The 23576-nt window shown below is 48.0% G+C and overlaps 1 protein-coding gene across 1 annotated transcript in view; it reads right to left on the bottom strand.

Annotated features, from left to right (window-relative positions):
- Nucleotides 1-22109, bottom strand: part of LOC139256302 (zinc finger protein 420-like) — a 34940-nt gene extending 12831 nt beyond the window's left edge. Inside the window, exons 1-2 of the mRNA XM_070874180.1 lie at nt 21524-22109; nt 11496-11532 (exon numbers count right to left, since the gene is read on the bottom strand). Of these exons, the coding sequence (XP_070730281.1) occupies nt 11496-11532; nt 21524-22083 (597 nt within the window). The 5' untranslated portion in view covers nt 22084-22109. The remainder of the gene's footprint in view (nt 1-11495; nt 11533-21523) is intronic.
- Between the last annotated feature and the right edge of the window lie 1467 nt (nt 22110-23576).

Raw genomic sequence — 23576 nt, forward strand, 5'->3', positions numbered from 1 at the left:
CATGAGCTTATTGAATGGTGGTGCAGGCTTAAAAGGCCGAATGCCCTACTCCTGCACCTATTTTCTATGTTGCTATGTTTCTATGTTTGAGTACATGAGTTGTGGTTGTAGTAGACTTAAATGCAGTGTCTTACTTTAAATTCAGCTGAAATCCTTTGAACCACCCCTTTATTGAACTGTCTTGCATAAGATTTATCATGGGTGACTTTAATATGGATATAGATTGGGCTAACCAAACTGGAAGCAAGATGGTGGAGGAGGATTTCCTGGAGTGCATAACGGATGGTTTTCTAGACCAATATGTCGAGGAACCAACTGGGGGGAGGCCATCTTAGATTGGGTGTTGTGTAATGAGAGAGGATTAATTTGCAATCTCGTTGTGCGAGGCCCCTTGGAGAAGAGTGACCAAAATATGGTGGAATTCTACATTAGGATGGAGAATGAAACAGTTAATTCAGAGACCGTGGTCCAGAACTTAAAGAAGGGTAACTTTGAAAATATGAGGCGTGAATTGGCTAGGATAGATTGACAAATGATATTTACGGGGTTGACTGTGGATGGGCAATGGCAGACATTTAGAGACCGCATGGATGAACTACATCAACTGTACATCCCTGTCTGGCGTAAAAATAAAAAATGGAAGGTGGCTCAACTGTGGCTTCAAGGGAAACAGGGATAGTATTAAAGCCAAGGAAGTGGCATACAAATTGGCCAGAAATAGCAGCGAACCCGGGGACTGGGAGAAATTTAGAACTCAGCAGAGGAGAACAAAGGGTTTGATTAGGGCAGGGAAAATAGAGTACGAGATGAAGCTTGCAGGGAACATTAAGACAGACTGCAAAAGTTTCGATAGATATGTAAAGAGAAAAGGGTTAGTAAAGACAAACGTAGGTCCCCTGCAGTCAGAATCAGGGGATGTCATAACGGGGAACAAAGAAATGGCAGACCACTTGAACAAGTACTTTGGTTCGGTATTCACTAAGGAAGACACAAACAACCTTCCAGATATAAAAGGGGTCAGAGGGTCTAGTAAGAAGGAGGAACTGAGGGAAATCCTTATTGGTCGGGAAATTGTGTTGGGCAAATTGATAGGATTGAAGGCCAATAAATCCCCAGGGCCTGATGGACTGCATTGCAGAGTACTTAAGGAGGTGACCTTGGAAATAGCGGATGCATTGACAGTCATTTTCCAACATTCCATAGACTCTGGATCAGTTCCTATGAAGTGGAGGGTAGCTAATGTAACACCACTTTACAAAAAAGGAGGGAGAGAAAAAACAGGTAATTATAGACCGGTCAGCCTGACATCGGTAGTGGGTAAAATGATGGAATCAATTATTAAGGATGTCATAGCTGCGCATTTGGAAAGAGGTGACATGATGGGTCCAAGTCAGCATGGATTTGTGAAAGGGAAATCATGCTTGACAAATCTTCTGGAATTTTTTGAGGATGTTTCCAGTTGAGTGTGTTAGTGTGAATGTTTTGAAGAATCACTCAACACTCAGAGCCAATGCGGCCTTTATTTTCTCTAGCGGGGAGGAAGCCTCAGTACTGGATCCAGGCACTTCTCTCTGATGAACAAAGAAACTCATCGATATTTATATGTTTTACAAGAGTTCTTTCCAGTTACTCAGCCCACTTCGGCTGGACACAATCCAATCATAACGATTATAGATTATGTATAGGTTTTTTTTAACCCAATAGAATTCTCCTGATATCTCAGGGGCTGTATGTTAGGTTTTTGTCAGCTCGGGCTGATTAATGACCTCGTTATGTGAGGTAGGTTCCCCCCTTATCTCTGTTCCTCGGGACTCGGCTGTGTGAAGTCACTGATTATACCAGTGTACTATAAAGGTTCGTTATAATTATTTTGTATCCAAGGCATTCCTGGTAGTGGGCCTCACTAGGTCATTGCTCGGTCAGCCTCAGTCAGTAGTTCATTACTTGACTAACTGAGTACCCATCATGCTTGGGCAGCCATTTTATATGTGGCCACTTTAAACTTATATGAGTTTAGATATATTCAGCAGATGCCTAATGCCTACAACAAGTGGACAAGGGAGAACCAGTTCATGTGGTGTATTTGGACTTTCATAAGGCTTTCGACAAGGTCCCACACAAGAGATTAATGTGCAAAGTTAAAGCACATGAGATTGTGGGTAGTGTGCTGACGTGGATTGAGAACTGGTTGGCAGACAGGAAGCAAAGAGTAGGAGTAAATGGGTACTTTTCAGAATGGCAGGCAGTGACTAGAGGGGTACCGCAAGGTTCTGTGCTGGGGCCCCAGCTGTTTACATTGTACATTCATGATTTAGACGAGGGGATTAAATGTAGTATCTCCAAATTTGCGGATGACACTAAGTTGGGTGGCAGTGTGAGCTGCGAGGAGGATGCTATGAGGCTGCAGAGTGACTTGGATAGGTTAGGTGAGTGAGCAAATGCATGGCAGATGTGGATAAATGTGAGGTTATCCATTTTGGTGGTAAAAACAGAGAGACAGACTATTATTTGAATGGTGACAGATTAGGAAAAGGGGAGGTGCAACGAGAGCTGGGTGTCACAAATATGATGTGATTGGGATTACGGAGACGTGGCTCCAGGATGATCAGGGCTGGGAACTCAACATTCAGGGGTATTCAACATTCAGGAAGGATAGAATAAAAGGAAAAGGAGGTGGGGTAGCATTGCTGGTTAAAGAGGAGATTAATGCAATAGTTAGGAAAGACATTAGCTTGGATGATGTGGAATCTATATGGGTAGAGCTGCAGAACACCAAAGGGCAAAAAACGTTAGTAGGAGTTGTGTACAGACCTCCAAACAGTAATAGGGATGTTGGGGAGGGCATCAAACAGGAAATTAGGGGTGCATGCAATAAAGGTGTAGCAGTTATAATGGGTGACTTTAATATGCACATAGATTGGGCTAGCCAAACTGGAAGCAATACGGTGGAGGAGGATTTCCTGGAGTGCATAAGGGATGGTTTTCTAGACCAATATGTTGAGGAACCAACTAGGGGGGAGGCCATCTTAGACTGGGTGTTGTGTAATGAGAGAGGATTAATTAGCAATCTCATTGTGCGAGGCCCCTTGGGGAAGAGTGACCATAATATGGTGGAATTCTGCATTAGGATGGAGAATGAAACAGTAATTTCAGAGACCATGGTCCAGAACTTAAAGAAGGGTAACTTTGAAGGTATGAGGCGTGAATTGGCTAGGATAGATTGGCGAATGATACTTAGGGGGTTGACTGTGGATGGGCAATGGCAGACATTTAGAGACCGCATGGATGAAGTACAACAATTGTACATTCCTGTCTGGCGTAAAAATAAAAAGGGGAAGGTGGCTCAACCGTGGCTATCTAGGGAAATCAGGGATAGTATTAAAGCCAAGGAAGTGGCATACAAATTGGCCAGAAATAGCAGCGAACCTGGGGACTGGGAGAAATTTAGAACTCAGCAGAGGAGGACAAAGGGTTTGATTAGGACAGGGAAAATGGAGTACGAGAAGAAGCTTGCAGGGAACATTAAGGCGGATTGCAAAAGTTTCTATAGGTATGTAAAGAGAAAAAGGTTGGTGAAGACAAACGTAGGTCCCCTGCAGTCAGAATCAGGGGAAGTCATAACGGGGAACAAAGAAATGGCGGATCAATTGAACAAGTACTTTGGTTCGGTATTCACTAAGGAGGATACAAACAACCTTCCGGATATAAAAGGGGTCAGAGGGTCTAGTAAGGAAGAGGAACTGAGGGAAATCTTTATTAGTCGGGAAATTGTGTTGGGGAAATTGATGGGATTGAAGGCAGATAAATCCCCAGGGCCTGATGGCCTGCATCCTAGAGTACTTAAGGAGGTGGCCTTGGAAATAGCGGATGCATTGACAGTCATTTTCCAACATTCCATTGACTCTGGATCAGTTCCTATGGAGTGGAGGGTAGCCAATGTAACCCCACTTTTTAAAAAAGGAGGGAGAGAGAAAACAGGGAATTATAGACCGGTCAGCCTGACCTCAGTAGTGGGTAAAATGATGGAATCAATTATTAAGGATGTCATAGCAGTGCATCTGGAAAATGGTGACATGATAGGTCGAAGTCAGCATGGATTTGTGAAAGGGAAATCATGCTTGACAAATCTTCTGGAATTTTTTGAGGATGTTTCCAGTAAAGTGGACAAAGGAGAACCAGTTGATGTGGTATATTTGGACTTTCAGAAGGCTTTCGACAAGGTCCCACACAAGAGATTAATGTGCAAAGTTAAAGCACATGGGATTGGGGGTAGTGTGCTGACGTGGATTGAGAACTGGTTGTCAGACAGGAAGCAAAGAGTAGGAGTAAACGGGTACTTTTCAGAATGGCAGGCAGTGACTAGTGGAGTGCCGCAAGGTTCTGTGCTGGGGCCCCAGCTGTTTACATTGTACATTAATGATTTAGACGAGGGGATTAAATGCAGTATCTCCAAATTTGCGGATGATACTAAGTTGGGTGGCAGTGTGAGCTGCGAGGAGGATGCTATTAGGCTGCAGAGTGACTTGGATAGGTTAGGTGAGTGGGCAAATGCATGGCAGATGAAGTATAATGTGGATAAATGTGAGGTTATCCACTTTGGTGGTAAAAACAGAGAGACAGACTATTATCTGAATGGTGACAGATTAGGAAAAGGGAAGGTGCAACGAGACCTGGGTGTCATGGTACATCAGTCATTGAAGGTTGGCATGCAGGTACAGCAGGCGGTTAAGAAAGCAAATGGCATGTTGGCCTTCATAGCGAGGGGATTTGAATACAGGGGCAGGGAGGTGTTGCTAACGTTGTACAGGGCCTTGGTGAGGCCACACCTGGAGTATTGTGTACAGTTTTGGTCTCCTAACTTGAGGAAGGACATTCTTGCTATTGAGGGAGTGCAGCGAAGGTTCACCAGACTGATTCCCGGGATGGCGGGACTGACCTATCAAGAAAGATTGGATCAATTGGGCTTGTATTCACTGGAGTTCAGAAGAATGAGAGGGGACCTCATAGAAACGTTTAAAATTCTGACGGGTTTAGACAGGTTAGATGCAGAAAGAATGTTCCCAATGTTGGGGAAGTCCAGAACCAGGGGTCACAGTCTGAGGATAAGGGGTAAGCCATTTAGGACCGAGATGAGGAGAAACTTCTTCACCCAGAGAGTGGTGAACCTGTGGAATTCTCTACCACAGAAAGTAGTTGAGGCCAATTCACTAAATATATTCAAAAGGGAGTTAGATGAAGTCCTTACTACTCGGGGGATCAAGGGTTATGGCGAGAAAGCAGGAAGGGGGTACTGAAGTTTCATGTTCAGCCATGAACTCATTGAATGGCGGTGCAGGCTAGAAGGGCTGAATGGCCTGCTCCTGCACCTATTTTCTATGTTTCTATGTTTCTATGTCATGCTACATCAGTCATTGAAGGTTGGCATGCAGGTACAGCAGGCGGTTAAGAAAGCAAATGGCATGTTGGTCTTCATAGTGAGGGGATTTGAGTACAGGGGCAGGGAGGTGTTACTACAGTTGTACAGGGCGTTGGTGAGGCCACACCTGGAGTATTGTGTACAGTTTTGGTCTCCTAACTTGAGGAAGGACAATCTTGCTATTGAGCGAGTGCAGCGAAGGTTCACCAGACTGATTCCTGGGATGGTGGGACTGACATGTCAAGAAAGACTGGATCAAGTGGGCTTGTATTCACTGGAGTTCAGAAGAATGAGAGGGAATCTCAGAGAAACGTTTACAATTTTGACGGGTTGAGACAGGTTAGATGCAGGAAGAATGTTCCCAATGTTGGGGAAGTCGACAACCAGGGGTCACAGTCTAAGGATAAGAAGTAAGCCATTTAGGACCGAGATGAGGAGAAACGTCTTCACTCAGAGAGTGGTGAACCTGTGCAATTCTCTACCACAGAAAGTTGTTGAGGCCAATTCACTAAATATATTCAAAAAGGAGTTAGATGAAGTTCTTACTACTAGGGGGATCAAGGGGTATGGCGAGAAAGCATGAATGGGGTACTGAAGTTGCATGTTCAGCCATGAACTCATTGAATGGTGGTGCAGGCTCGAAGGGCCGAATGGCCTACTCCTGCACCTATTTTCTATGTTTTCTATGTTTCTATGTAAGATTTGAAATCCGTTACTTTCTGTATCAGTTAACCCGGTTTTGGAACCGATTGAATTTAACAAACTCACCCATACATTTTACACGTGATCGACTGTGAAATATCGTGATATTTGCAACTGTTATTGCCATCAAACTCCGTTCCCTAGTCACTGATTCCATCTCTCTCCCCAACTTCTGTCTGACGCTGAACCAGTCTGTTCGCAACCTTGGTGTCATACTTAACCCTGAAATAAGTTTTTGACCACATATCCACATCATAACTAAGATTGCCTATTTCCACTTCTGTAACATCGCCCGTCTCTGCTCTTGCCTCAGCTCATCCACTGCTGAAGTGTGAGGTTATCCACTTTGGTGGTAAAAACAGAGAGACAGACTATTATCTGAATGGTGACAGATTAGGAAAAGGGGAGGTGCAAAGAAACCTGGGTGTCATGGTACATCAGTCATTGAAGGTTGGCATGCAGGTACAGCAGGCGGTTAAGAAAGCAAATGGCATGTTGGCCTTCATAGCGAGGGGATTTGAGTACAGGGGCAGGGAGGTGTTGCTACAATTGTACAGGGCCTTGGTGAGGCCACACCTGGAGTATTGTGTACAGTTTTGGTCTCCTAACCTGAGGAAGGACATTCTTGCTATTGAGGGAGTGCAGCGAAGGTTCACCAGACTGATTCCCGGGATGGCGGGACTGACCTATCAAGAAAGACTGGATCAACTGGGCTTGTATTCACTGGAGTTCAGAAGAATGAGAGGGGACCTCATAGAAACGTTTAAAATTCTGACAGGGTTAGACAGGTTAGATGCAGGAAGAATGTTCCCAATGTTGGGGAAGTCCAGAACCAGGAGACACAGTCTAAGGATAAGGGGGAAGCCATTTAGGACCGAGATGAGGAGGAATTTCTTCACCCAGAGAGTGGTGAACCTGTGGAATTCTCTACCACAGAAAGTTGTTGAGGCCAATTCACTAAATATATTCAAAAAGGAGTTAGATGAAGTCCTTACTACTCGGGGAATCAAGGGCTATGGTGAGAAAGCAGGAATGGGGTACTGAAGTTGCATGTTCAGCCATGAACTCATTGAATGGCGGTGCAGGGTAGAAGGGCCGAATGGCCAACTCCTGCACCTATTTTCTATGTTTCTATGTTTCTATCCATGCCTTTGTTACTTCTGGTCTTGACAATTCCAACGCACTCCTCCCACATTCTACCCTACATAAACTAGAGTTGATCCAAAACTCGGCTGCCCGTGTCCTAACTCACACCAGGTCCTGCTCACCTATCACCCCTCTGCTCGCTGACCTACACTAGCTTTTGTTAAGCAATGCCTTGAGTTCGAAATTCTAATATTTATTTTCAAATTCATCCATGGCCTCGCCCCTCCCTAGCTCTATAAACTCCTCCAGCCCCACATCTGCTCCCCCCACACCCACACCCCGGCCAAAAAGATAGCTGCCTTCCTGAGCATCCCTGATTATAATTGTTCAACCACTGATGGCTTTGTTGGCTGTGCCTTCTGTTGCCCAGGCCCCAAGTTCTGGAATGCCCAGCTTAAACCTTCCTGTATGTAAAGAGAAAAAGGTTGGTGAAGACAAACGTAGGTCCCCTGCAGTCAGAATCAGGGGAAGTCATAACGGGGAACAAAGAAATGGCAGACCAATTGAACAAGTACTTTGGTTCGGTATTCACTAAGGAGGATACAAACAACCTTCCGGATATAAAAGGGGTCAGAGGGTCTAGTAAGGAGGGGGAACTGAGGGAAATCTTTATTAGTCGGGAAATTGTGTTGGGGAAATTGATGGGATTGAAGGCCGATAAATCCCCAGGGCCTGATGGACTGCATCCTAGAGTACTTAAGGAGGTGGCCTTGGAAATAGCGGATGCATTGACAGTCATTTTCCAACATTCCATTGACTCTGGATCAGTTCCTATGGAGTGGAGGGTAGCCAATGTAACCCCACTTTTTAAAAAAGGAGGGAGAGAGAAAACAGGGAATTATAGACCGGTCAGCCTGACCTCAGTCGTGGGTAAAATGATGGAATCAATTATTAAGGATGTCATAGCAGTGCATCTGGAAAATGGTGACATGATAGGTCGAAGTCAGCATGGATTTGTGAAAGGGAAATCATGCTTGACAAATCTTCTGGAATTTTTTGAGGATGTTTCCAGTAAAGTGGACAAAGGAGAACCAGTTGATGTGGTATATTTGGACTTTCAGAAGGCTTTCGACAAGGTCCCACACAAGAGATTAATGTGCAAAGTTAAAGCACATGGGATTGGGGGTAGTGTGCTGACGTGGATTGAGAACTGGTTGGCAGACAGGAAGCAAAGAGTAGGAGTAAACGGGTACTTTTCAGAATGGCAGGCAGTGACTAGTGGAGTGCCGCAAGGTTCTGTGCTGGGGCCCCAGCTGTTTACACTGTACATTAATGATTTAGACGAGGGGATTAAATGCAGTATCTCCAAATTTGCGGATGATACTAAGTTGGGTGGCAGTGTGAGCTGCGAGGAGGATGCTATGAGGCTGCAGAGTGACTTGGATAGGTTAGGTGAGTGGGCAAATGCATGGCAGATGAAGTATAATGTGGATAAATGTGAGGTTATCCACTTTGGTGGTAAAAACAGAGAGACAGACTATTATCTGAATGGTGACAGATTAGGAAAAGGGAAGGTGCAACGAGACCTGGGTGTCATGGTACATCAGTCATTGAAGGTTAGCATGCAGGTACAGCAGGCGGTTAAGAAAGCAAATGGCATGTTGGCCTTCATAGCGAGGGGATTTGAATACAGGGGCAGGGAGGTGTTGCTACAGTTGTACAGGGCCTTGGTGAGGCCACACCTGGAGTATTGTGTACAGTTTTGGTCTCCTAACTTGAGGAAGGACATTCTTGCTATTGAGGGAGTGCAGCGAAGGTTCACCAGACTGATTCCCGGGATGGCGGGACTGACCTATCAAGAAAGATTGGATCAACTGGGCTTGTATTCACTGGAGTTCAGAAGAATGAGAGGGGACCTCATAGAAACGTTTAAAATTCTGACGGGTTTAGACAGGTTAGATGCAGGAAGAATGTTCCCAATGTTGGGGAAGTCCAGAACCAGGGGTCACAGTCTGAGGATAAGGGGTAAGCCATTTAGGACCGAGATGAGGAGAAACTTCTTCACCCAGAGAGTGGTGAACCTGTGGAATTCTCTACCACAGAAAGTAGTTGAGGCCAATTCACTAAATATATTCAAAAGGGAGTTAGATGAAGTCCTTACTACTCGGGGGATCAAGGGTTATGGCGAGAAAGCAGGAAGGGGGTACTGAAGTTTCATGTTCAGCCATGAACTCATTGAATGGCGGTGCAGGCTAGAAGGACTGAATGGCCTGCTCCTGCACCTATTTTCTATGTTTCTCTGTTTCTATGTCTAACCCGTGCTGTAACTACCCTGGCAGTTTTTGATGGGATCGTGTGTAGCAAGCTTTTCTCTGTATCTAGTGGACATAGTCTCCGAAAAAATGGCCGCCCATATAAAACTGAGATGTGGAGGAATTTCTTCTCTCAGAGGGTTGTAAATCTGTGATTTTTCTGCCCCAGAGAGCTGTGGAGGCTGGGTCATTGAATATATTTAAGGTGGAGATAGACAGATTTTTGAGTGATAAGTGAGTAAAGTGTTCTAGGGAGCAAACAGGAAAGTGGAACTGACTCTATGATCAGACCAGCCATGATCTTATTGGATGGGAAGCAGGCTCGGGGTCCGGATGGCCCACTCCTGTTCCTATTTCTCATGGTCTCCACCCACCGAGCCTGTTTTTTTTTCTTGTCTCTAATGGCCGCTGATCATTATCCCACCATTCACACCCTATCCTGACTAATGTTGTTCTAACTCCTGCCAGTACCATTTAAATTCGGCCCATCCTCCCTTTTGTCTCTCTAATCTCTCCTGCCTTCCCCCCCATCACAGACCTTCCCTGTTGTCCTTTCTCCCCCTCCCCCTTTCAGTGCTCCTTCAGGATCTATTCTTTCCCAGCACTCTCCAGTTGTGACGGAGGGCCGCGGCCCCGCCCCCTCTGACGCTGCCCACAGATGCTGCCTGAGCCGCGGACACTTCCAGCATCTTCTGTTTGTGTCGCCAGAGACACTTTCCCTTCAGCATCGCGCGCCCTGGATTGTTCACCGATTGATTGATTGGTGCCGCGGCCCCGCCCCCCCCCCCCCCCCCGCCGCTGATTGGCGCGGAGCAGCACGCGCTGAGTGGGCTGGTGCCCCGCGCCGCCTCGCCATTGGCTGCAGGCTGAGTGCTGCGCGTGGGCAGGCGGTTGGCGGTTTGTTGGCGGGCTCCGCTCGCGGCCTTTGAACTCGGGGGCCCGGGTGAGGCGGGGCGGAGTTGTGCGCAGGCGCGGGCCAGCCTGTTGGCCGCGGACGGACGGACGATGTTTCGCCTCCGCCGCCGTCGCGGAGGATGGAGCAGCGGCCCGAGCAGCGCACCCGGCCTCCCTGCGGACTCACATACTCATGGACACGCGCGGGCAGCGAGATTTGGGTGGCGGCTGCAGGGCACCTTCAGGCGGGGACGGGCCTGGTTACTGTCGGGGAATGAGGGGAATTCGGCTGCCATTTTGGGCAGCGCGGGACCGCCCGCCGCAGGGAGCGACAGGGGCGGGGCTTCCTCGACATCACAATGTTGCCATTGTCCCTCTGCAGGGCAGGGAGCATGCGCGGCGGCCATCTTACTGCAGGGAGGCCATCAGGTGCAGGATGGGACCAGTGACATGAATACGTGAGAACATCAGAAATAGGAGATGCGTCGGCCATTTGCCGCCATTCAATAAGGTGATGGCTGCAGCATCTGGGGTGGTTCTCCTTGGATTAGTGAAGGTGCAGGGCAGGTTTAACAGAGGTGCTCACAATCAGGAAGGCTTTAGGTTGAGTCAGGGAGCAGAGTTGTTCTGCTCACACAATCAGAATGGTTACAGCACGGAAGGCCATTCAGCCCATCGAACCCTTGCTGGCTCCCAGCTAGTCACACTGCCCCGCCCTTTCCTCTGGCCCTGCAAATGTTTTCTTTCAGATAATTATACAACTCCCTTTTGAAAGCCGTGATTGAGTCTGCCTCCACCACCTTTTTCAGGCCGTGCATTCCAAATCGTAACCACTTGCTGCATAAAATAGATTTTAATTACATCACCTTTGGTTCTTCTGCCAATTTGCTCATGTACCAGCAGGTTGGATGAATGAGTGAATCCCTTCCCACACACAGGGCAGTTGAATGGCCTCTCTCCATTGTCACGGCGTCGATGAGTTTCCAGGGGCAATTGAATCCCTTCCCACAATCCCCACATTTCCACGGTTTCTCCATGGTGTGGGTGTCCTTGTGTCTCTCCAGGTTGGACGATCAGTTGAAGACTGATCCACACACAGAACATGTGTATGGTTTCTCCCCACTGTGAATGGTGCGATGTTTTTTCAGGCTGTGTAACTCGTTAAAGCTCTTTTCACAGGCAGTGCACTGGAACACTCTCATTCGTGTGTGTGTGTCTTGTTCATCCCACCTGCTGGTATACGAGCGAATTCACACTGGGGAGAGGCCGTTCAACTGTCCTGTGTGTAGTTTCTTTGTGTGCCTTACCCGCAGTCCACCAAAGAGTGCACCATCGGAGCAGGCCAGGGAGCAGCATAGTGGCCTGGCGCAACAGTCTGCACGGCCCCTGGCCTGCGAGCACCATCGGAGCAGGCCAGGGAGCAGAAAGAGAAGCATGGCGGCCTAGCTCAGCAGACTGAGCAGCCCCCGGCCTGCAAGCACCATCGGAGCAGGCCAGCGAGCGGACGCAGCAGCGTGGTGGCCAAGACCAGCAGTCTGAGCGGCCCCCAGCCTGCGTGCCCCATTGAAACAGGCCAGGGAGTGGAAGGAGCAGTGTGGCGGCATACCACTCCAGGGAGCAGCACGTGCTGCAGCAGGAGAGCAACTGCAGTGAAAAGGGACGTCGCCATGGTCCAGGTCAGTGATTGGAGCATGGACAGGTACAGCAGGAGCGGCGAGGTTGGAGCGAAGGAGCAGCGAGAGATTGTAGAGGGACGTGATCGGGGTCCAGGAGAGGCACGAGTTCAGGGTCCACAAGAGGCGAGGGCCCGGGTGCAGCACAGGCCAGCCCACACTGCGATATGTGTGTGCACTAGGTCCGTATGCAGCAGAGCTGGTCTCCAGTCATCTTGGTTAATCCTTGCTACTGGACCAAGACCTCTGTCAAGCTCGAGTGGTGGCTGGCATGCAACGGTCACCACACGTTAAAAATTCCACGCTCAGGCATCTTCCACCCTTCAAGATTTAGTTCGGACCTGGAATTTTAGGTCCTTCATTGAAACACCTGTGAACTTTTTAACGTGGAAGCAAATCATCCGCGATTCGAGGGACTGCCTATGATGATGATCTTCTGCCAATCACCATAAATCTGTCTCCTCTGGTTCTCAACCCTTTAGCCAGTTGGAACAGTATCTCTCTATCTGATCTTTCTGGGTCCTTCATGATTTTGAACACCTATTAATTCTGCTCTCAACCTTCTCTGCTCAAAGGAGAACAACCCCAGCTTCTCCAGTCTATCCATGTTACTGAATTCCCTCATCTCGTGTGTCATTGTTGTAAATCTTTTCTGCACCCTCTCTAAGGCCTTCACATCCTAATGTGCAGTGCCCATAATTGGACATAATGCTCCAGGAGGCTGAACCAGTGTTTTACAAAGGTTCATCATAACCTCCTTGCATTTGTACGCCACGCCTCTGTGATACCCAGGATCCTGTAAGTTTTTTAACTGGTTTCTCAACCTGTCCTGCCACCTTCAGTGATTTGTGCGCATAAACCCACAGTTCTCACTGTTCATGCAGCCCCTTTAGGATTGTACCCTTTAGTTTATCTTGCCGCTCCTCATTCATTTATTCATGCTTCTCTAATTTTATTTCTTAACTCAGATTCACGGCCTCAATTTACTACTTCCTCTGAGCCCCTCAACTTAATCTGGCAGCATAATGTTGGCGAGTGGTGATTGATTGCCCTGGGAACCAACAGGAAGAGAGCTCAGAGATCGGTGGTGTTATGCTCATAATAAAGTAATGCAACTGAGCACTGTAGACAATGAGTAAGTGTGACGTCAGCTCCTTTATTCAGACTCCAGCGTGGGAGGCCTGCTTATATACAGTGCTCCCAAGGGATGCTGGGATCCATCAGGTAAGCCCTCTGATGGCAGTATTGTACAGGTTGCCTGGAGTTGCAAACATGATATCACTCCCTCCCAAAGTCAATAGTACTCTTATTTACAGGGTGAGACGATATGGGGCTTTTCACTCCCTTGTCGATCGTCTCAGTACAAATGCAGGTGTGGGTGAATTGGTTGGTTCTTCGCTGGGCTGCTGGACAGCTGGCCTTGCTGGGCTGCTGGGGATGGTGCGTTCACTTTCGTGGTCAACCGTGAGGTCGGTTGCCACTTGTGTGTATGTTGGAGGTCGAAGTTGGTGGTGTCCTCATCAGTTTGCTCGTGGCTGTTTGTGAATCGCAATTGGGTTTGGTCCAAATGCTTTCTGCACATTAGTCCATTGGCAAGTTTGACCTGAAGCACCCTACTCCTTTCTTTGGCTATGACAGTGCCAGCAAACCATTTGGGACTATGTCCATAATTGAATACAAATACAGGGTCATTGACTTTGCTTGTTGGTTTCACCAGAGCGAGAAGATTCTTCATGAGGCCATAGGTTGTTGCCCCGCAGACAGTGAGGAGGATCGGCCTTCATTTGGCAGTGTTCTCATCACCTTCCAGCTCGTTGACGATGAAGTATTGGTCGAGTCGCTCCATGAAAGCCTCCCAATTGTCCCTTTCTGAGAATTTCTCCAGGATACCAACAGTTCTCTGCATTTTCGCGTGGTTCTTCATTATCTCATCGCTATTGTGTTCCAACACAGATGAGACTGCACACAGGGAGGTTAAAGTAACAGTGACCTCAGTCTTTATTAAGACACTCCAGAGTGAGGAACAGGCCTTAGGGGCCGGCTTATATACAATGCTCCCAAGAGATGCTGGGATCCATTGGGATGTCAGGGGATGCACTCCCTGGTGGCGGAACATGGGAGTGCATGTTTTACAGGTACACAACATCACTCCCCCCCCCCAAAGTCAAAGTGAAAACTATTTACAAGGAGAGGTGGTCGGGAGCCTTTCTTTCCATGGTGGACCGTCTCGGTACAAATGGCTATACTGGTGTGTTGGCTGTGCCCTCGCTGGGCTGGCGTGTTGTTGGCCCTGCAGGGCTGCTGGGTGAGCCTGGCCTTGCTGGGCTGTTGGGCATGATGGGTTCGATTTCCTGGTCCGGGTTGGTGTCATTGATCCTTTGGGTGTGTGTTGTGGGCTCGAAAAAGGTGGTGTCTGCTGTGGTTTGTTCAGGGCAGTCTGTGAACTACAGCCTCGTTTGGTCCAGGTGCTTTCTGCAAATTTTTCCATTGTCTAGTTTGACTACAAACACCCTACTCCCTTCTTTAGCTATCACCGTGCCCGCGATCCACTTGGGACCATGTCCATAGTTTAGCACATACACAGGGTCATTCAGATCAATTTCCCATGACACAGTGGCACGACTATCGTTTACATTTTGTTGCTGCCGCCTGCTCTCGACCTGATCAGAGTGAACCAGCGATACTGTGGTTTTAAGTGTCCTTTTCATGTGTAGCTCAGCTGGGGTCACCCCTGTGAGCGAGAGGGGTCTCGTGCGGTAGCTGAGCAGTACTCTGGACAGGCAGGTTTGGAGTGAGCCTTCTGAGACTCGTTTAAGGCTCTGTTTGATTGTTTGTACTGCCCACTCTGCCTGCTCATTGGAGGCTGGATTAAACGGGGCCGAGGTGACATGTTTGATCCCATTGCGGGTCATGAATTCTTTAAATTCGGCACTGGTGAAACATGGCCCGTTGTCACTGACTAGTATGTCAGGCAGGCCGTGGGTGGCAAACATGGGCCTCAGGCTTTCAATGGTGGCAGTGGCGGTGCTTCCCAACATTATTTCACATTCAATCCATTTTGGAAAAGCATCCACCACCACCAGGAACATTTTACCGAGAAACGGGCCCACATAGTCGACATGGATTCTTGACCATGGTCTGGAGGGCCAGGACCACAAACTTAGTGGTGCCTCAACTGAGCACACACGCAGCATTGCCGTACACAGGACTCTAAGTCAGAGTCGATACTGGGCCACCACACGTGGGATCTGGCTATTGCTTTCATCATTACTATACCCGGGTGTGTGCTGTGGAGATCCGAGATGAACGTCTCCCTGCCCTTTTTGGGTAGCACTATGCGGTTACCCCACAACAGGCAGTCTGCCTGAATGGACAGCTCGTCCTTTCGCCACTGGAACGGCTTGATTAGCTTTTGCATTTCAACGGGGATGCTGGCCCAGCTCCCATGCAGTACACAGTTTTTTTACTAGGGACAGCAGAGGATCTTGGCTGGTCCAAGTCCTAATCTGGCAGGCTGTGACAGGTGATTTACTATTTTTAATGCTTTTATGACCATCAACAAGTCTGCGGGCTGCGCCACCATCAACAATTTTGCAGGCTGCGCCATTTCCACCCCCGTGGTGGGCAATGGTAGCCGACTGAGAGCATCTGCACTGTTCTCGGTACCTGGCCTGTGGCAGATGGTATAGTTATATGCTGATAGCGCGAGTACCCACCTTTGTATGCGGGCTGAGACATTAGTATTTATCCCCTTGTTTTCAGTGAACAGGGATATGAGGGGCTTGTGATCGGTTTCCAGCTCAAATTTGAGGCCAAACAGATATTGATGCATTTTCTTTACCACGAACACACACACTAATGCCTCTTTCTCAATCATGCTGTAGGCTCTCTCGGCCTTAGACAAGTTACTGGAGGCATAGGCGACAGGTTGCACTTCCCCGCAATGTTAGCTTGTTGTAATACACGCTCGACTCCGTACGACGACGCATCACATGCTAGCACAAGTCTTTTACATGGGTTATACAATAAAAGCAACTTGTTGGAGCATAAAATGTTTCTGGCTTTCTCAAAAGCAATTACTTGTTTTTTTCCCCATACCCAGTTCTCACCTTTATGCAATAACACATGTAGGGGCTCTAAGAGGATGCTTAATCCTGGTAGGAAGTTACCAAAATAGTTGAGGAGTCCCAGGAACGATTGAGGCTCCATGACGTTCTGTGGCCTGGGAGCATTCCTGATAGCCTTTGTCTTGGCATCTGTGGGCCGAATGCCATCCGCCGCGATCTTTCTCCCCAAAAACTCCACTTCTGTTGCCATGGAGACGCACTTCGACCTCTTCAGCTGCAGCCCTATGCGATCCAATCGCTGGAGGACCTCCTCCAGGTTTTGTAGGTGCTCGACAGTGTCCCGACCCATGACCAATATGTTGTTCTGAAAAACCACCGTGCGCGGTATCGACTTGAGTAGGCTCTCCATGTTTCTCTGGAAGATCGCTGCAGCCGACCGAATTCCAAATGGGTATCTGTTGTAGATGAACAGTCACTTGTGCGTGTTGATGCAGGTGAGGCCCCTCGAAGACTCCTCCAGCTCCTGCATCATGTCGGCCGAAGTCAGGTCGAGCTTGGTGAACGTTTTGCCTCCTGCCAGCGTCGCAAATAGGTTGTCTGCCTTAGGTAGCGGGTATTGGTCCTGTAGCAAGAAATGATTAATAGTTACTTTATAATAGCCGCAAATCCTGACCGTGCCATCACTTTTGAGTCCTGGAACAATCGGGCTGGCCCACTCGCTGAATTCCACTGGGGCGATGATGCCCTCACATTGCAGCCTGTCCAGCTCGATTTCCACTCTCTCACTCATCATGTGAGGTACCGCTCGCGCCTTGTGGTGAATGGGTCATGCCAATTGGATCCGCACCTTCTCCCCAGAAAAGTTTCCAATGCCTGCCAAGCAGTGTGGGGCCATCGCCCGGGACAATCCAGAGTGACAATTCATGCACCGTGCCCTCGTAGGTGACCTTGACCATGGCGCAGCCCAGGACAATGACAAGCTCTTTGGTGTACATTCTCAGTTTCGTGTGGATGGGGCTCAGGGCTGGTCTGAGTGCCTTGTTGCACCACAGTTTCTCAAACATCTTTTTACTCATGATGGATTGGCTAGTGCCAGTGTCCAGTTCCATGGCTACAGGTAAGCCATTCAATTTTACATTTAGCTTATAGGTGGACATTTCGTCGAAAATGTGTGCACCGCATGTACTTCAGCATCTGCCTCCTCTCTGAGGCTCAAAATTACTTTGATCCACCATGGACCGATCTTCCTCTGCTATGTGGTGGTTAGCAGGTTTTGCAGAGCTTGCAGCTCGTCTGCAAGCTCATTGGAGGTGCCCCATTGTTCCACAGCTCTTGCAAACATACCCTTTGAAGCGGCATGAATAGGCTGAATGGAAGCCTCCACAACGCCAACAAGTTGTGAATTGCCTTGCATTCATCCTTTGTGGCGGACTCTGAGTCATCTGGGTCACCTGAGGCCTGCTGGCAGTTGCAGACTCTTGGTTTCTGCCCTGTATATTTCTGCTCGCAAACACAGTTCCAGTTAATTTATGAACATTGCTAGCACTTGTGTGCTGAGAGATTTGTTTGGTGTTATCACTGGTGGACAAAAACACCTATGCTGTCTCAATGGCCTTACTGAGGGTCGGTGTCTCTGCAGTCAAAAGTTTTCATAGGATGGTCTCGTGGCCAATGCCCAGTACAAAAAAGTCTCTGAGCATTTGTTCCAGGTAGCCATCAAACTCACATTGTCCTGCAAGTCGCCTTAGCTCGGCAACGTAGCTCGCCACTTCCTGACCTTCAGATCGCTGGCATGTGTAGAACCGATACCTCACCATCAGCACGCGCTCCTCGGGTTAAGATGCTCCCGAACCAGTGTACACAGCTCCTCATATGACTTATCTGTGGGTTTCACCGGAGCCAGAAGATTGTTCATGAGGCTGTAGGTCGGTGCCCCGCAGACCATGAGGAGGACCGCTCTCCTTTTTGCAGTGCTTTCTTCTCCGTCCAGCTCGTTGGCTACAAAGTACTGGTCTAGCCGTTCGACGTAGGCTTCCCAGTCCTCACCCTCCGAGAACTTCTCCAGGATGCCCACAGTTTGCTGCATCTTTGCGTTGGATTTGTGTACTCGTCGCCAGTTATTGTGTTCCAAACACAGATGAGACTGCACACAGGGAGGTTAAAGTAACAGTGACCTCAGTCTTTATTAAGACACTCCAGAGTGAGGAACAGGCCTTAGGAGCCAGCTTAGATACAGTGCTCCCAAGGGATGCTGGGATCCCTTGGGATTTCAGGGGATGCACTCCCTGGTGGCGGAACATGGGAGTGCATGCTTTACAGATACACAACAGTTGCCAACTGTTATGCTCATAAAAAAGTAATGAACTGAGTACTGTAGACAAGGAGTAAGTGCGACCTTAGCTCCTTTATTCAGACTCCAGAGTGCTGGCACAGCGTGGGAGGCCTGCTTATATACAGTACACCCAAGGGATGCTGGGATCCCTTCAGACTCCAACAGGTAAGCCCTCTGGTGGCGGTATTATATAGGTTGCCTGGGGTTGCATACATGACAGGTGGGCCAAGGCATCAGCGTATTCTGCAACCAATTGCAGTGCTTGAGGGTTGGATCCTGAGTCGGCCTGTCAGTTAAATCAAGGTTTGTTTTGTCAACAAAACAGTTTAATATTTGTCAGTATTTTGTTTCTCTGGAGCTCCTATTATGAGTTCCAGGCACTTCATGCCAAGTGGAATAGATGTTGAAAAGAGCGTTCATTTCCCTCTTACCATGTCACTGTTAGTTAAAGGTACAGAGATTGATTTCCCCTCATTATGCATTCGTAGTAGTTAAAGTAACATCCTTCCTATTGGTAGTGAGTCACATTCTGTGCTGGAGGAGATGGCTGGTAGCATCAGCCTTTAAAATACTCCTCCACTTGTGGAAATCCCTCTAAAGTATCAGCTCTGCCTATCTCTGTCATCTCCTCCAGCCCAGCAACCTTCTTAATAGTTTGGGTTTGTTTTCTTTGGAACAGAAGAGGCTGAGGGGAGACCTTATAGAGCTGTATAAAATTATGAGGGGCCTAGATAGAGTGCATAGGAAGGACCTATTTCCGTTCGTAGAGGGGTCAACCACCAGGGGGCATAGATTTAAAGTAATTGGTAGGAGGTTTAGAGGGGATTGAGGGCAAATTTCTTCACCTAGAGGGTGGTGTGGGGTCTGGTACTCACTGCCTGAAAGGTTGGTCGAGGCAGAAACCTTCACCACATTTAAAAAGTACTTGGATGTGTACTTGAAGTACTGTAACCTACAAGGCTACGGACTAAGAGCTGGAAAGTGGAATTAGGCTGGATAGCTCTCTGTCGGCCTGCGCAGACATGATGGGCCTAAATGGCCGCTTTCTGTGCTGTAAATTTCTATGCTTCTATAATGAGAAACAATTTACAGTGTCGGGGGTCCATGTTGCTGTTAGTTAAAGGTACAGAGATTGATTTACCCTCATTATGCATCTTTAGTCATTAAAAACTCTTTCCTGTTAGCAGTGAGTCACATTCTGCACTGGGAGATTCAGCTGGTGGCCTCAACCTCCTCTTGTCCAAATCCCACCAAGGCCTCGCCCCTCACTATCTCTGTAACCTCCTCCAGCCCACCAACTCTCTTAATAAGGAGAAACAATTTTCAGTGTCAGAAGGCTCGGTAACCAGAGGACACCCATTTCAGGTGATTGGCAAATGAACCAGATGCTACACGAGGGGGAAAAATTAAGCAGCCAGATGTTATGGCCTGGAATGCACTGCCTATAAGGGTGATGGAAGCAGATTCACATTACTTTCAAAGGAGATAAATATTTGAGTTGGAAAGATTTGCAGGGTTATGAGGCAAAAGCAGCAGAGTGGCTTGCATCCCAGTGTCTTAAGAGAAGTAGCAGCAGGGATAGTGGATGTACTGGTTGTAATTTACCAAAATTTCTTGGATTCTGGGTAGGTCCCAGCAGATTGGAAAACTGCAAATGTAACGCCCCTATTTAAAAAAGGAGGCAGACAAAAAGCGGGAAACTAGTTAGCCTAATATCTGTGGTTGGGAAAATGTTGGAGTTCATTATTGAAGAAGCAGTAGCAGGACATTTGGAAAAACAAAGTTCGGTCAAGCAGAGTCAGCATCAATTTATGAAGGGGAAGTCATGTTTGATAAATTTGATGGAATTCTTTGAGGATGTAACGAACAGGGTGGATAAAGGGGAACCAATGTATGTTGTGTATTTGGACTTTCAGAAGGCATTTGACAAGGTGCCACATAAAAGGTTACTGCACAAGATAAAAGTTCACAGGGTTGGAGGTAACATATCAGCATGGATAGAGGATTGGCTAACTAACAGAAAACAGAGAGGCAGGATAACTGGTTCATTCTCTGGTTGACCATCAGTAACGAGTGGGGTGCTGCAGGGATCAGTGCTGGGGCCTCAACTATTTACAATTTATATTAATTACTTGGATGAAGGGACCGAGTGTAACGAAGCCAAATTTGCTGATGATACAAAGATGGGTGGGAAAGCAAGTTGTAAGGAGGACACAAATAATCTACAAAGGGATATAGATAGGCTCAATGAGCTGGCAAAAATCTGGCAGATGGACTATAATTTGGTAAAATGTCAGATTATCCCCTTTGGTCGGAAAAATAAATTATTATTTAAATGTGACAATTAAAAAATGCTGTAGTACAGAAGGATCTGGGGGTTCTTGTACATGAAACTCAAAAAGTTAGTATGCAGGTACAGTAAGTAATCAGGAAGGCAAATAGAATGCTGGCCTTTATTGCAAGGGGGATGGAGTATAAAAGTAGGGAAGTCCTGCTACAACTGTACAAGGTGTTGGTAAGACCACACCTGGAGTACTGCGCACAGTTTAGGTCTGGATTGTCTCCATTCCCGTGCCGAGGGGATTGCTACACCAGACGGGAGGGGCAACAATTGAGGACACTGATTCCCCACCAATTCCCATTCCTCTTCTTCCTGGTGGATAATGGAGGGGCCACTGTGTGTAATGTGCAAGTCAGCAAGAATTGTCAGCAAGCTTTTATTGAGTGGAAACTTTGACACTATTGTAGATTTTGTACCAAAGATCAATTTAAAATTAAACTAAAAGTTCATAATTTTATTCCAAACTGAATTTCTGCTGTGAGTCACTGAATTAATGGAAAAAAATAACACACAGCATTTCTTAAATGGACATTGCAGCCTCGAGAACACAATCAGCAATGTATCCAGAATATTAAAGTCCAGCCCAGTTATAGGGTTATTAACATCAGCAGAAACAAACCTCAACTGTCACAATGAACATGGTTCAGTTGGGGTGTGATTAACAGCAGCAATAACAGCAGATTCCAACCCCTGCAATCACTTGTGAACTCGCTGGTGTGTCAGCAGGGTGGATAACTGATTGAATCCCTTCCCACACTCAGAGCAGGTGAACGGCCTCTCCCCAGTGTGAATTCGCTGGTATGTCAGCAGGGTGGATGATCGAGTGAATCCCTTCCCACACTCAGAGCAGGTGAACGGCCTCTCCACAGTGTGAACTCGTTGGTGTCTCAGCAGGGTGGATGACCCAGTGAATCCCTTCCCACACTCAGAGCAGGTGAACGGCCCCTCCCCAGTGTGAACTCGCTGGTGTGTCAGCAGGTTGGATGAATAAGTGAATCCCTTCCCACACTCAGAGCAGGTGAACGGCCTCTCCCCAATGTGAACTCGCTGGTGTTTCAGCAGGGTGGATGACCCAGTGAATCCCTTCCCACACTCAGAGCAGGTGAACGGCCTCTCCCCAGTGTGATTGCGTCGATGTATTTCCAGCTCAGATGGTTTACTGAATCCTTTCCCACAGTCACCACATTTCCACGGTTTCTCCGTGGTGCGGGTATCCTTGTGACTCTCCATGTTTGGACGATCAGTTGAAGCCTCACCCATGCACACAACACGTTTACAGTTTCTCTGCAATTTGAATGGTGCAATGTTCATTGAGGCTGTGCAGCTGGCTAAAGCTCTTTCCACAGTCAATGCACGGGAACACTCACTCGGGTGTATGTGTCTCAATGCTTTTCCAGTCACACTGATGTTTGAAATCTTTACCCACAGACAGAACAGACAATCATTCCTCCTTCCACTTTCAAAGGCTGATGATATTCAGGTCCTGAAGAATCGATTGACTCCGTCAGATCTTGAACGTGATGTTTGGTTTGTGTTTCCTGTCTGAAAATCTAACCTTCTAATACGCTGTAAAAGGAGATAACAAATATCATCACTGTCAGTACAAGACAGAAATTCAGAATCGACACATCTAGTTTCCATGGAACATTCTTTCCTCTCTTGTTCTTCCAAAGCTGTAAGTCCCTGTCCCACACATTGTCCCTCCTGCTGTGCTGAAATCCAAACCCATCGCACTTTTCTAGACTGTTTCTCCTACACTCCCAGTTTTCACCACCAATTCTGGCTGGGTTCAGAAATACACTCACTGGTACACTTCCTTCCCCTCCCCTGAAGGTGCTGACTCTGGCTGGGTTCAGTTCTACACTCACTGGTTCCCTCCCTCTCCTGCCCTGAAGGTACAGACTCTGGCTGGGTTCAATTCCACACACACTGGTTCCATTCCCTCTCCACCCCTGAAAGTGCTGACTCTGGCTGTGGTCAGTTCTACATTCACTGGTTCTCCTCTCCTAAAGGAGCTGACTCTGGCCGTGTTCAGGTTTACACTCATTGGTTCCCCTCCCTCTGCTTCCCCTGATGGTGCTAGCTCTGGCTGTGTTCAGTTTTGCAATCACTGGTTTCACTCCCTCCCATCTACCCTTCCCCTTAAGGTGCTGAGTCTGACTGTGTTCAGTTCCGCACTCAGTGGTTCCCCACCCTATCCCTCCTCTGAAGAAGTTGACTCTGGCTGGGTTCAGTTCTACACTCACTGGTTCCCCTCCCACTCCTTACCTGTCGGTGCTGATTCTGGCTGGGTTCAGATATAGACTCACTGGCTCCCCTCTCCTCCCCTAAATCTGCTGACACTGTCTGGGTTCAGTTCCACACTCACTGGTTCCCCTCCCCTAAAGATGCTGACTGTGTCTGGAATCAATTCTACAATACCGGTTCCCCTCCCCTCCATCTTTCTCCTCCCCTGAAGATGCTGACTCAGGCTGGGTTCAGTTCTACATTCACTGGTTCTCCTCCCTCTCCTCTCTGCAGGGATTGTTCAGAGTGGGGTGGACGAGTTGACTGTGCAGATGGCGGTTGGTGGATGTGGTGTGGTTGGCGTCGCGGGGGCATGGCTCCTGGGTGGCCGGGGCTGGGGGCTCGACATCCGGGGTTGTTCGGCATTTGGGAAGGATTCTGACAGGACGGGGCGGGTTGGGTGCCGGGGGAGTGTTCCCGGTGTTGGGTGGGTCCGGAGCCGGGGGGTGGCATGCTCTTGGGATGGG

The sequence above is a fragment of the Pristiophorus japonicus genome, unplaced genomic scaffold, assembly GCF_044704955.1.
Source record: "Pristiophorus japonicus isolate sPriJap1 unplaced genomic scaffold, sPriJap1.hap1 HAP1_SCAFFOLD_705, whole genome shotgun sequence".
Taxonomy (NCBI): Eukaryota; Metazoa; Chordata; class Chondrichthyes; family Pristiophoridae; genus Pristiophorus; species Pristiophorus japonicus.